Here is a 13,248-nt window from a genome sequence, read left to right on the forward strand (position 1 = left end):
AGAGTGTCATGTCCCAAAAAAACATAATTGGTGGTCTTCATAATTAATGTTTTGGAGCAGTAAGTACCATAAGATGACATTTTAGGAACCTTTACATAGTTTTTTAGAGAAAGTAACTATTGTTTTTAAAATAAATTAAACTAAAAATGGTAATACAATAAATTAATCAGGATTTGGTGTGGAATTTACAAAATATTACACGATATTTACGGAAATGTTTCGTAGTTTTGAGAGTGAATACTTTCAAATATAATTTTCATGTTATTTGATACAATAATATTTACTGTTTAAGAATTATAATAGTGAAGTAAATGGAAATCATAAGTTACAATTTATTTTTAAAATAAATGCAAATCGAGGTAAAATCTAAATTTTCTAAATTTTTTAACAAACAAAATTGAAATAAAGTTAATGCTTCAATAAGTATTTATTAAAGTTTAATAAGTTAAATCCATGAATGAAATATATTTGTTTGCTTCCTCATTCCAGTTCCACGTCTTAAAAATTTCAGAGTACAAAAAATATTTATAATTTAAAATTAAAAGAATACATAATGATAACTACCAAATATTTTTATATAAATATTAATAGTTTCTCCTTTTTTATAGACAAAATTAGTTATTTTTTTAATTTTTGTTTTAAAAATAATATTACATATTACACTTTTTTGAATCTGATTAATTAATAATTTCTTATTAATAAAAAATGCAAATAAAATTATTTACTTTAAATACATTTATTTACCAAATTAAAAATTAAAACTTTTTTTTACTTGGCTTCCTAGATATGCTTTTAATACTTTTCAAAAAATATTTTTCATCTTCCAGAAATTAAAAGATGTTTAGGAGAATAAAAACAACTGTTCAGTTTCTTTCAACACTACTCTCAAGATAAAAATTTGTCTCTTCCAACATATTTTTATAATCAATTAGCATTAATTATGAAGAAACCAACAACTTTTTTAGTGTCTCAATACAATGTTATATTTGAATTTATTGTATTATAATTTTAAATGGAAAATATTTTAAAAAATCTACATACCTTCTTGAAAAACTTTTATACGGGGTCCAAAAATCTTCTCACATTCCCATAGAGTAAAAGTCATTTTGAATGACCAAAATCTCTAATAGTATATAATCTAATATATAATTATATACAATTGCAAAGCTAACAATACTGTTTTGAGTTCTAATGTGCATTGTCCCAAAATATACATCATTGGTGGTCTTCATAATTAATATTTTGAAGTAAATATGATAAAAATAACAACTTTAGAAACGTTTACAAAGTTTCTTGGAGAAGGTAGCTAATTTTTATAAAATAAATCTAATTAAAGAACGTAATATAATAAATTAATTAGGATTTTGTGTGAAATTTACGGATATTACATGACTGAAATGTTTTGTAGAATCGAGAGTGAATACTTTAAAATATAATATTAAATCTTATTTGATAAGATAATATTTACTATTTCTGAATTTTTATAGTGAAGTAAATGCAAATCATAAACTACATTTTATTTTTATAATAAATACAAATTATAAAGGCATAATCCAAGTTTTTAAATTTTTGAACAAACAAAATTAAAATAAAGTTCTGACTCCATGAATTTGTCTCATTAATGATAACATAGACTTTTAAAAAGTTCAAAGTAGAAGAAAGATTTATAACTAACAAATATTTTTATATAAGTATTAATATTTTCTCCTCTTCTACAAAAAAATTATGTATTTTATTAATTTATTTTAAAAATAGTCATTACATATTGCACTTTTCTTAAAATCTGATCAGTTAATAGTTTCTTAAAATTACTTACCTTAAATATATTTAATTACCAAATTAAAAATTAAGACTTTGTTTTTTTTTACCTAGCTTACTGAAAAATATATTTATATTTTTCAAAATCTACTTTTCATCTTCCAAAAATATAAAGATGTTAAGAATTAAAACAATTTTCCAGTTTTTTCCAACACTACTTCCAAACTATATTTTTTCAACCTCTTAAAGAACTTTTCAGTTTCTTCCAACCTACTTCCAAGATATATTTTTACGGCTTCTCAAAGATGAATGTCTTTGTCATTAAATAACATTAAATATTAGAAACCAACAATTTTTTGTGTTTCTCATTGCAATTTTATATATGAATTTATTGTATTAAAATTTTAAATGGAAAATATTTTAAAAATCTACCTACCTTTTACGAGAGCTTTATACAGTTTTCAAAAATCTTCTTAAATTTTAACGTAGCTTATTGAATAAACTTTATAAATCAACACTTACGTCTTTCAATATAAATGTCAATAATATACAGAATAAATGGAAAACTTTTCGTCTTCCAAGAATTTTTCATTTTGAATTATGACTATTTATTATGAACAACAACAATCATGATTTGTGGGACTCAATGAATCATGGAGTATCAATCAAATACATAATTAGAGTTTAAGACATTCACGAAAAATATTATTTATCAATTTTAAGTATATAAAAAATATATAAATTTTATATCATCATGTTGTTTTTTGAGATGTTATATGCTTCTTTATTTATCGCTAATGATTAATACAAAATGCAAAATCTTCTTCTATTAATGTGCTTGAAAACCAATTGATCTAATATTACTTATTATGGTTGTATATTCTTAACTTTATATCAATTATGGTTTTAAAATATTGCATTGGAAACCAAAATCTTCTTCTATTAACGTGTTTGAAAACTGATTGATCTAATAATACTGATTATGGTTGTATTCTTAACTTTATATCAAATTATGATTAAATTTAAATATTAATTTAAGAATAAATTTATATTTATGTAGGATTAATGTAATATTATCATTTTATATTTTTATATAATATTACATTACATTGAATTTACATTGGAAACTATTTTTTTTCATTTAATGTCCTTCGAAACTGAACTTTTCTTATAGTTGATTTTTGTAAACATCAAGCAGTAGATAATATTAGGTAATATATTCCTTCTGTGTGTTTTTAGAATAAATTTCAAAATTAATTCATTGAAAATAATATCGTTTTTAAGTTGTGAAAAATTAATCATAATACATATAATAATATTAATAAATTTTGGATTCAAATTTGAAATCGGACAGTAAAAGAAATAGAATGTGATAAAAAAAATAAATTTAACATTTAAAATGAAAAATATATACAAAAAGTTAATTTTTGTAATAAATACTTTAATATTTCTGATAAAAATATATAAATTCAAATATTCAAAAAATTTGGTGACCATAATGATATAATAATATATTATAAAATATAATAATATGTAACAATGTAAATATAAAATATAATAATATTAATATAATTAAAATATAAGGTAAAAATTAAAAATTAATTTTTTTTAAACTTTTAAAGATATGAAAATAATTAACTATTTCAATTTCAATATTATTGCAAGATTAAAATTCATATATTGTGAAAATTGGAATTCGAAGTATATATAGTAACATTTTCTCTAAAAACAATTACCAAACTGAAACTTTAGAATGAAAATGGTACTATTTGACTAATTAAACAAAAAATATACCAATAAAATTTAAATTTTAACATTAAAAAAAAATTGTAAAATAGTGTAGGTTTTTCAATAGATTCTTATAATGTCTCTAAACAACTTTCAAATATTTTTAACTTATGAGAAAGGTTCGTATTTTATATATTATCCAAATCTGAAAAATGATAAATTAAAAAAATTTAATGGAAATACATTAATATTCACAATTAAAAATAATAAAAGTTAAAAATATGATATAGAAAATAAACAAGTAATATAATATTTAGGAACAAAAGATCTATGGTTCTTAATAATATAATAATATATTAACATATTAGTCCTAATATAATAATAATAGTAAAAATAATTAAAATATAGTGTAAAATAATAAATAAATAATTGTAAAATTTAAATATGAATTTTTAAATATTTTTAAATATTTTTCACATATTTTTTGACATTTTACACAAACTTAAACAATAATTTTAAAAAAAAATTATAACATAGACATTGGTATATCATTACAAGTTAAAATTATACATTCTTAAAATTTTTAAAGATATAAAAATCACTAATAATGTCGATTTCAAAATTTTTTTTCTAAATTAGGATATATATTGTCAAATTTGAAATTCAAAATATATAGTAATAAAGTTTGAATTTAAATTCTAAATTTTAAAAGCTATGAAATATGGGAGCAAAGTTAAAATTTGAAATTCAAAATTCAAAAAAATTGTAAAAAAAGGACTCCAATAGAAGAGTCTATCAACTTCTAACCTTTGTATTTTTGCATAGTGTACTATTTATATTTGTCTACATAATCTACATTTTGTAAGTTTTGATTGTTTACTATTTATATTTTGTTTGCAATCTAACATTTGTATCTTTAAAGAATCTACTATTTATATTTAGGTGTAATTAGTCGGATAATACTCACTTTTGTTTGGATATGTCAGTTTCATACCCACTTTTACAAAGGTGTCAATTGGGTCCTAACTTTGGAAAATATGTCTCAATCAAGTCCCTTTGAGAAAAAAATATTAACGCCATTAATGGTATCGATATTTAAAATGACTTACAAGAGTGGAAGGAACCTAATTGAGACATTTTTTCAAAAGTTGGGATTCGATTGACACATTTTTAAAAGTGAGTATCAAACTGACACATCTGAAGAGAGTGAGTACTATCTGACAAATTAAACATTACATTTATATGCACGATCTATCATTTGTAGCTTTATATCGCTTACTCTTCACATTTTTTGTATCGTCTAATGTTTGTATCTTTATTAAGTCTACTCAACAATTTCTATATTGTCCATCATTTTTATTATTAGAGAAATTTTTCTACATTTTTTAATCAATATTTCATTCAAAATTAAATTTGATTTCTTAATTTTAATTATCTAAATCTTAATATATTATTTAAAATAATTATATATAATACATTTTATTAAAAATATATATAAATAACTTAAATACATTTTTCTTATAAAATCAATTAAAATATTATTATTGAATTTTATAAAATAAAATTTATATTAATTTTAATTATATTTTTATAATTTCAAATTAATTTAATAAATACACTGTAATTTTTAATTTTAAAATTCGATATCCCGTGATATCCCGTGCGTTGCACGGGTAAAAATATTAGTTATTTATAATGAGAGAATTCATTTTGTTTGTATACATATTGTTTTTCAATAGTTATTTTAAATTTAAATAGTTATGTTTTTATTTTTATCTTTTAATGAAAGTTATTTAAATTTAATTATTTTATAAATTAATTTTTTTTATGTTTTTAATAACTGCTTTTTAAAATTTAAATAATTATTTAAAATTTAAAATATCTAAATTATTTATTTTTATGGTTATATTTAATAAAAAATATTTTATAGATTAATAAACTTGTATCAAAAAATCAATTTCATGTTGCTAATGAACGAACACAAAAAAAAAAAAACTAAAAACAGAAGAAATATGTTTTTTTTTTCATGAATAATCTAATTATATTAAATATTTTATTTATTTTATTATTAATTATAAAATAAATTATTTCAATTTAATTCAATTTTGTAATACTTATTTATAAATTATTATTTAAAAATATAGCTCAAAATTAATCTTATGGGTCATATCTATTATAATTTCTTACGCTCAAATTAGACAAGCCAACGAGAGGAGAAAAGAAAAACAACTTCCTGTAGATTAAAATTAATTTATATATGAATTAAATTTATTTTTTTAAGAATTCATATTGAAGTTTTTACTTTATATATACAGTACTAATTACACATGTACGTGTCCCATTTTAATAATAATAGTAAAATAAAATATTTTAAAATTAATATTAAAAAGAGATAATCCAAAACATAAAATATATCAATTCACTCATCCAAAATATATAACTATAATAATATTACATTTATATATCCTATTTCCCTATACCTTTACTTCAAACCTAGATTAGACTTAGAATATTCTTAGACCAACTTTGACTTTATTTGAAATGTCTACAAATTAACAGTGTTATCACTGAGGTGCCATTGTTGACTATCTAGTGCGAATGAGAGTATATAAAATTCACTTCCACCATTTCGGACTTGTGAGGTAATTCAGTGTGGTGGATATGATGGAATATTTTAGAGAATACATACACCATTATTTATCTATGATAAATTATTGAATTTTATAATTTTCATATTTTTATTTTTTGTTCTTAAAAAAATAATTCTGGAAGGTGAAATCAAATAATTTAGACTGGTTAAAAAAAATTCACAACACCCTTACTTCCACAGTTTTTTTACAGTCACCAAACAATAATAGAAGTTCACAACAGTTAAATAAAAAGAAAATTTCTGACAAAATGTTATGAGGATAAATCTAAAATTATACAATATATTTATATACCGAAAACATTTAAAGAAAAAAACTGTATTATAACGTTTTTGGATAAAATTAAATAAATATATATATATATATATATATATATATTAGAAGCTAGAGAGTTAAAAAATTATAGGGCAATAAATTGAAATTTCTTACATTCTGAAAAGTTAAAAAAAAAATATTAAAGATAAAAGCAAAATTCGATCATTCATAGAGAAACCTTAAAATAATATTGACAGAAAAAAAAAATTGGAAGTCATCCTCTACATTTTTTTTATATATTGAATATTCAAAATTTTTACACTTTTAAATTGACTTTATAGCTTTAAATTTTTTGTTAGATAAATAACAATTGTTACTTCCTTATCCAATAAAAAATTTACACGACAGATACCTAATTAAAAAATATAAAATTTTGAATATCCAATAAAAAAAAATAGAAGTTACCTAAATTTATTATGTACTTAGAAACTTAACTAAACATAAATTTTACATGAAAATCAAATTAAGAATTTCTCAGACATCCAGGAACAACATTATTTTGCATATTCTCTTCTTTGTCGTTCAGATGAAAATGGTATAGTTATCTATAGGAAAAATTGAACATGTACCTGAAGTCAGAATGGCTGCTAGATACAAACTCATATGGACTAGTCAGAATTTTACCAGTGCTTGCGCTCAATTACTGGCTAGGATAGTTCAAATTTTATACGTGTTGAATTTCAGATTTAAAGTTTTTCTCATTCAATACCTACTGTTGAAAAATAGTTAATGGTATTTTAGCAGTAAAAATTGACAATTGAGAATGAATAACACATGAAACTCTTATGCATTACTTGCTATATGTTTCAATAATTGTAGAAAATAACATAATTAAGAAGGTAGTTCATGATAGAAATGCAAACACTATGCTTTACTTTCATGTTGCTGCTGAATTTCAGATCATTCATTACAAAGGCTGAGGAAGAGGTATACCTGGGAAGTAACTGCCATAACACCACCCAACAAACACTCAGCAGTGAATACCAAAGCAACCTTGATAAAATCCTGGCCTGGATGCCCTCTGATGCAGCCAAAAGCAGTGGTTATAACCTCACAACCATAGGCACCAACAATAGCTCTGTGTATGGCCTCTATGATTGTGGGGGTGGCTTGGCTGGATACTTTTGTCAATTTTGTATTGCCACTGCTGCAAGAGAAGCCCCTCAGCTCTGCTCCAATAGGGAGTCTGCTGTGGTGTGGAATGATTACTGCGTTATAAGGTACTCAAATGAAAACTTCTTTGGGAAAGCTATGACATACCCAACATGGCATACTATTGGAACAAAAAACATATCCAACACGTCAGAGATTCAGACAGGTGAGGATTTTGTGAGAAGTATGATCAGAAAAGCAACTAATGAAACTAACCTGTTGTACTGTAAGGATGGCTTCAATTTGAGTGCCACTGAGAGTAGGTATGGCGTGGTGCAATGCACCAGAGATCTCACAAATGAAGGGTGCAGACAGTGTTTGGAGGACATACTAGCTGAAGTTCCCACATGTTGTGAACAAAAAATAGCATGGTTTATTTGGTCTGGAAGTTGTTTGATAAGGTATGATGATCATATGTTCTACCTTCTTAACACCGAACCACCTTCAGCTCCAGCGCCCAATACACAAGGTGAATCTGAATCCATTTTATATTTACGAACAAATATTAGTTGTTAATATATTAGTTTTTGTTAGTAGAAGGATTCAAACCAACGGCATATTCCTTCCTCTTTTATCACCAAATCAACCTTGTATTTCTCATTCATCTTTTACATTGTCGCAGAGAAACAAGGGGGTGATAACAGATCAAAAATATTGATCATTAGCTTCAGTGTGATTGGGCCAATAATTGTACTATGTTTCAGCGTATATTGCTTTTGGCACAGGAAAAGAGTGAGAGAAGGTAATTATCAAGAAAAAATGACGGGTGGAGTTAGAGAGAGTAACTTCTCCAAGCACACATTCCTTGATTTTCTTCTAGTCAGATAAAACTAGTTTGCTCAGATATGAACTCACAAACGTCTCTTTGTAGAACGGCTTCCTCTACCTTTATTTCCCAAAAATCAACCAGAAGAAATGGGGAACACGGACCTGCCTAGAATCCCATTAATCACAATTCAGAAGAGTACTGACAACTTTTCAGAAGAATCTAAATTAGGGGAAGGTGGATTCGGCTCCGTTTACAAGGTTTTTGATGATTTGGATTTTCAGATATAGATTTCTTATTTTTACCAACTTTATATATGCTTTTATTTATTGCAAACTTTTATCAGGGAACTCTGCCTGATGGAAGGCAAATTGCAGTAAAAAGACTCTCAGAATTTTCTGGTCAAGGTTCAGAGGAATTCAATAATGAAGTAATGTTTATAGCTAAACTGAGGCATCGCAACCTTGTAAGACTTTTGGCATGTTGCTCAGAGGGGAATGAAAAGATACTTGTATATGAGTATTTGCCGAATAAAAGTCTCAACTTTCACCTATTTGGTATGTTTTCACATAACTCCAGTACCTGTGTTGCTTCTACTGCAATTTGTTTTTCAATTCTCTACTACACAAATGGTATTGGTTCCCAAGACAAGCGGGGAAAAATATGGAGCTTTAATGTAGTTGTCTTGGCATGTATATTGTACTATTATAATTTTAAAATAAGAGCATCAGGACGAGATCATAACATTTAAATAAGTCATGCCATAAAGTTACAGACACTATATTCCGTTACATCATGTAATTAATAACCGTGTTATAAGTCATCTTTAAGGGGGAAATGGAAAATTATTTCGGTAGTTTTTTTCTTACACATCCTATAGCAGTTGATGTATTTGCTATCTTTTTGCTTCACCAACCGTTTGTTGTTTAAATATTTATGCTGTTGATGTGGCCAGATGTTGAGAAAAGAAAACAATTCGACTGGAAACTAAGATTAAGTATTATCAATGGAATAGCAAGAGGTATTTTATACCTTCATGAGGACTCACAACTGAGAGTAATTCATAGAGATCTCAAAGCTAGCAATGTTCTAATAGACCATGACATGAATCCCAAAATATCAGATTTTGGACTGGCAAGAGCATTTGAAATAGGTCAGAACCAGGCAAAAACAAAACGAGTATTTGGCACTTAGTGAGTTTTACTTATACCAAATACTTTTAAAACAATAAGATTTATCAGTGCATATTTTAGTATTTAATTGTAGTAAAATGAAATTATTTTCTATATGTTACTTGACATGAGATAAATAACAAAGCTCTATTGATTCCCATTAGTGGATACATGGCTCCTGAGTATGCTATGGGAGGGCTATTTTCAGTCAAATCTGATGTCTTTAGCTTTGGAGTTCTCGTTCTAGAAATCATTTCTGGGAGAAAGAATGGTGGATTATACCTGTCAGAGGATCTAACTCTTCTTTCATATGTAAGTCTTCTTTCTTGTATGGTCAAGAAATTATTCAACAATGCTAAGATAACTAAAGCTTAACAATGCTATAAAACTACAAATACTTGTGTAGGCTTGGAGAATATGGTGTGAAGGAAAATGTTTGGAATTGATGGATCCAATGCTCGAAAAATCCTTCATAAGCGGTGAAGTAGAGAGGTGCATCCAGATTGGTTTGTTGTGTGTTCAAGAAGATGCAAAAGATAGACCAACCATGTCCAATGTTGCTGTAATGATAGCGAGTGACACAGTGGTCCTTCCAAAACCCAAACATCCAGCATTTTCAGTTGGAAGATTGACCTCAGAGGAAGTCTATACATCAAGAAGTTGTAAAAATCTTTCCATTAATGATATAACATCATCTATTACTTTACCGAGGTAATTTGATGATTGCACAAAGGATTTAACTTAAAAATATATAATGTATATAATATCGTAAGACCCAAGTTCTGTGTTGTTGGAAGGATAATATATATAATAACATTACAACTTAAATTATTAATATTTATAAAAATAAATTTTAATCATTTATTATAATATTGTAAGACCCAATTTCTCAGTTCACCTTAACTAATTTATGATGGATCAACGGTGGGACAAGACAAAACTAGCTGGGCTGACTCACTTTAAAAAAGAGACAAGTGCAGTTATATTTATCATTGATGTAAACCAAATTCTTTATTAGTTTACCTGTTAACACTAGCATTGAATGCACCCATATCTTTTACTTTAGAATACAGTTCGGTCTCCAAGATAAACATCTTTCTTTTGTTGTATTAGAATATAGATCAATTTCCAAGAAAAAATTGTACCATGACCAAACCACACAAAATGTACCGATATATGTTCACCACAACATGCAACCAAAGTTACTAAAAAATAAATTATCATCACAGACAAAATACCTGAAACTGCTGGTGTGAGAAAACCATCTTCAATAACCCTGCACGTCCCTATCAAAGCCAGAACAAGCTGGCAACGCAGGAGTACCGAACAAAGTTGATTCACATTCCCGAAGCAGCAAAGTCTGCGAGAATTTTCATAAACAAGCAAATATCCATAAAAGTTCAAGTGGGAATTGGTAGCCATATGTACGTATGAGCTAAAATGTTCATCTCTACTCGACAAGCTTTTGAAAGTAAGCTATCACATCCTTTGGTGACCTCAAGGTTAGTCGCAATAACCCTTTTCCAATCAGAAAACACCAAGAGCAAGTATATTTGTTCCCAAAAATTGAAAAGAAAAAAATGTTTGATGACAACAAAATAGCCTCAAACTCACAGAATTTGTCACCACAACCCTTTAAGAAACTATATACAAAACTAACTAGTCACCATAGCTCTCCCAGGCATTTTCACAAACAGGTCATAGGCACTGCAACTTAGACTTGTTTGATTGAAACTCAAATAAGATTATTAATGTGTTAAGTTTGTGAGTTTCAACGACAACCAAAAAACTAGACTCCTGTTTTCCCTGGGCATGCTCAAACGTGCAGATTCCTTTGTGAAGAAAATGCATACCATCATCATTACAACTAAGCAAAACAACTTCAGAGAATTTTAAAGAAAAAAAAAAAAAAAGAGACAATACATCCATAAAAACCTGATGAGAATTTTTTGGAAAATGCTTAGAATTTGAAAATGATTTTTCAGCCGGGATTTAGTGTTTTTTTTTATAGATATGAAATGCATTATTTAAAAATATATTAAAAAATTATACCGCTTTAAATATATAAGAAACATTGCAGGAAACTAAGGATTGTTAGCAAATAAGTTTTATATGACACGTTAAAATGACATGTTTTCCTAATTATTTATGGCAAAATTTAGATATTTATTTAAATAAATAAATTTTAATTAATTATTCATATAAGTTTTAATTTTAAATATTTATTTAAAAAATAAACATCATTTACTTTTATATCTGATGTGTAGTTTATAGTTTAAACGAAAATAATATTAAATGAATCCAAGATTTTAGAATATTTGACATATTTGAGGTATGAGAAGAAGTTTTTTTGGTTAAAATATATATTTTTTGTCTTTATTATTGTTCAATTCTTTCCGTTCAACTCTAATATTCATTTTTTAATCAGGTATAAATTTTCGTTAATTTTGTTTAATTTAGTTATTTTTTGCTAAAACAGTTTAAATCATGAATGGTGTTAAACAATAACGATTACATGTCAACTTCATGATTTTTTAATTTTTAAAATTTTTTAATTTTTTTTATTTAAAAAAAATGTCCAGTATCAACTCAGCAACGTGACACATGTCAAGGTTTTTTTTTTATATATTTAATTTAGTCCCTATATTCGTTATTTTTATTTAATTTAATCCTAATATTTTTAAAAATGATGAAATTTTGTTCCTCTCCAACTTGTGACTAAATTTAACTTTATATAAATGTTACACTGATATTTTTATTAAAACTCACATTTTATTAAATAATTTTGGTTTAGGGTTAGAGTTTCTTTAAAATTAAAATGAAAATTAATATCATTGATCTAAAATTTGAAGAGGTTAAAAATCACATGTGATCTTTTAAATTGAGGTTCAAAAGTGGAAGTAACACCCAATGATATAGAATTTTAACTTCTTAAAATTTTAAATCAATAGTTTTAGTCCTCATTTTTAACATTTTTGTTCTAATTTTAAAGTAACTATAACCGTAAACCAAAAATTTGTAATAAAAATGTGAATTTAATAAAAATACTAGTGTAACATTAATATAAAAATTAAATTTGGTCTTATTTTAGAGATAGATAAAATTGTTCCATTTAAAAAAAATGGAACTAAATTGAAAATATAGGGATCAAATTGAATATAAAATATTAACTTTGACATGTGGCATGCTGCTGGGTCGACATGTGAATATTAAAAAATAAAAAATAAAAACCACAAAGTGACACGTGACCGTCACTGTTCGTTACCATTAATTGTTTAAACGATGTTAGAAAAATATTACCAAATTAAATAAAATTGATGAAAATTGGGACTTGATTGAACAAAAAGAAAATTGGGTTGAATGTTGAGTTTATATGAGTGAAAGATGATGCTTGAGCAAATCATTATTGAAATGTTTTTGAAATATCTTTGAAAATTGGTTTGATTGTACTCTTGAGGTTGATTTCTCTTATATTTTTGTTCAGTGAAAGATTTTTGCTCGACCGAAAATAAAATACAAACACGATCTTAATTTTGTCCTATTTTTACTCGACCAAAAGATTTATCCCTCAAACAAAAATAGAATTGAAAGTAACCTTAATTTCACTCGAGTGAAGGATATTTCGGTCAAGTAAATAACATTGTAACCCAACCTATGTTTTGCCTACTTTTTGCTCAAGAGAGCATATTTTCACTGAAGAAAAAAATAT

At 25.5% G+C, this 13,248-nt stretch overlaps 1 protein-coding gene across 4 annotated transcripts in view; it reads left to right on the top strand.

Moving 5' to 3' along the window:
- Window positions 1–10,551, top strand: part of LOC114169256 (cysteine-rich receptor-like protein kinase 10) — a 29,448-nt gene extending 18,897 nt beyond the window's left edge. For 2 of the 4 annotated variants that reach the window (XM_028054317.1, XM_028054316.1), the window contains exons 5-7: window positions 9,323–9,560; window positions 9,704–9,851; window positions 9,946–10,269. In XM_028054317.1, the coding sequence (XP_027910118.1) occupies window positions 9,323–9,560; window positions 9,704–9,851; window positions 9,946–10,254 (695 nt within the window). In that variant the 3' untranslated portion in view covers window positions 10,255–10,269. Of the gene's footprint in view, window positions 1–7,237; window positions 8,110–8,223; window positions 8,344–8,472; window positions 8,628–8,713; window positions 8,925–9,322; window positions 9,561–9,703; window positions 9,852–9,945 lie in introns of those variants that run through there. The other 2 variants (XM_028054322.1, XM_028054323.1) reach the window with 2 other exon arrangements.
- Window positions 10,552–13,248: the final 2,697 nt, after the last annotated feature.

The sequence above is a fragment of the Vigna unguiculata genome, chromosome 11 (genome assembly GCF_004118075.2).
Source record: "Vigna unguiculata cultivar IT97K-499-35 chromosome 11, ASM411807v1, whole genome shotgun sequence".
Classification (NCBI taxonomy): Eukaryota; Viridiplantae; Streptophyta; class Magnoliopsida; order Fabales; family Fabaceae; genus Vigna; species Vigna unguiculata.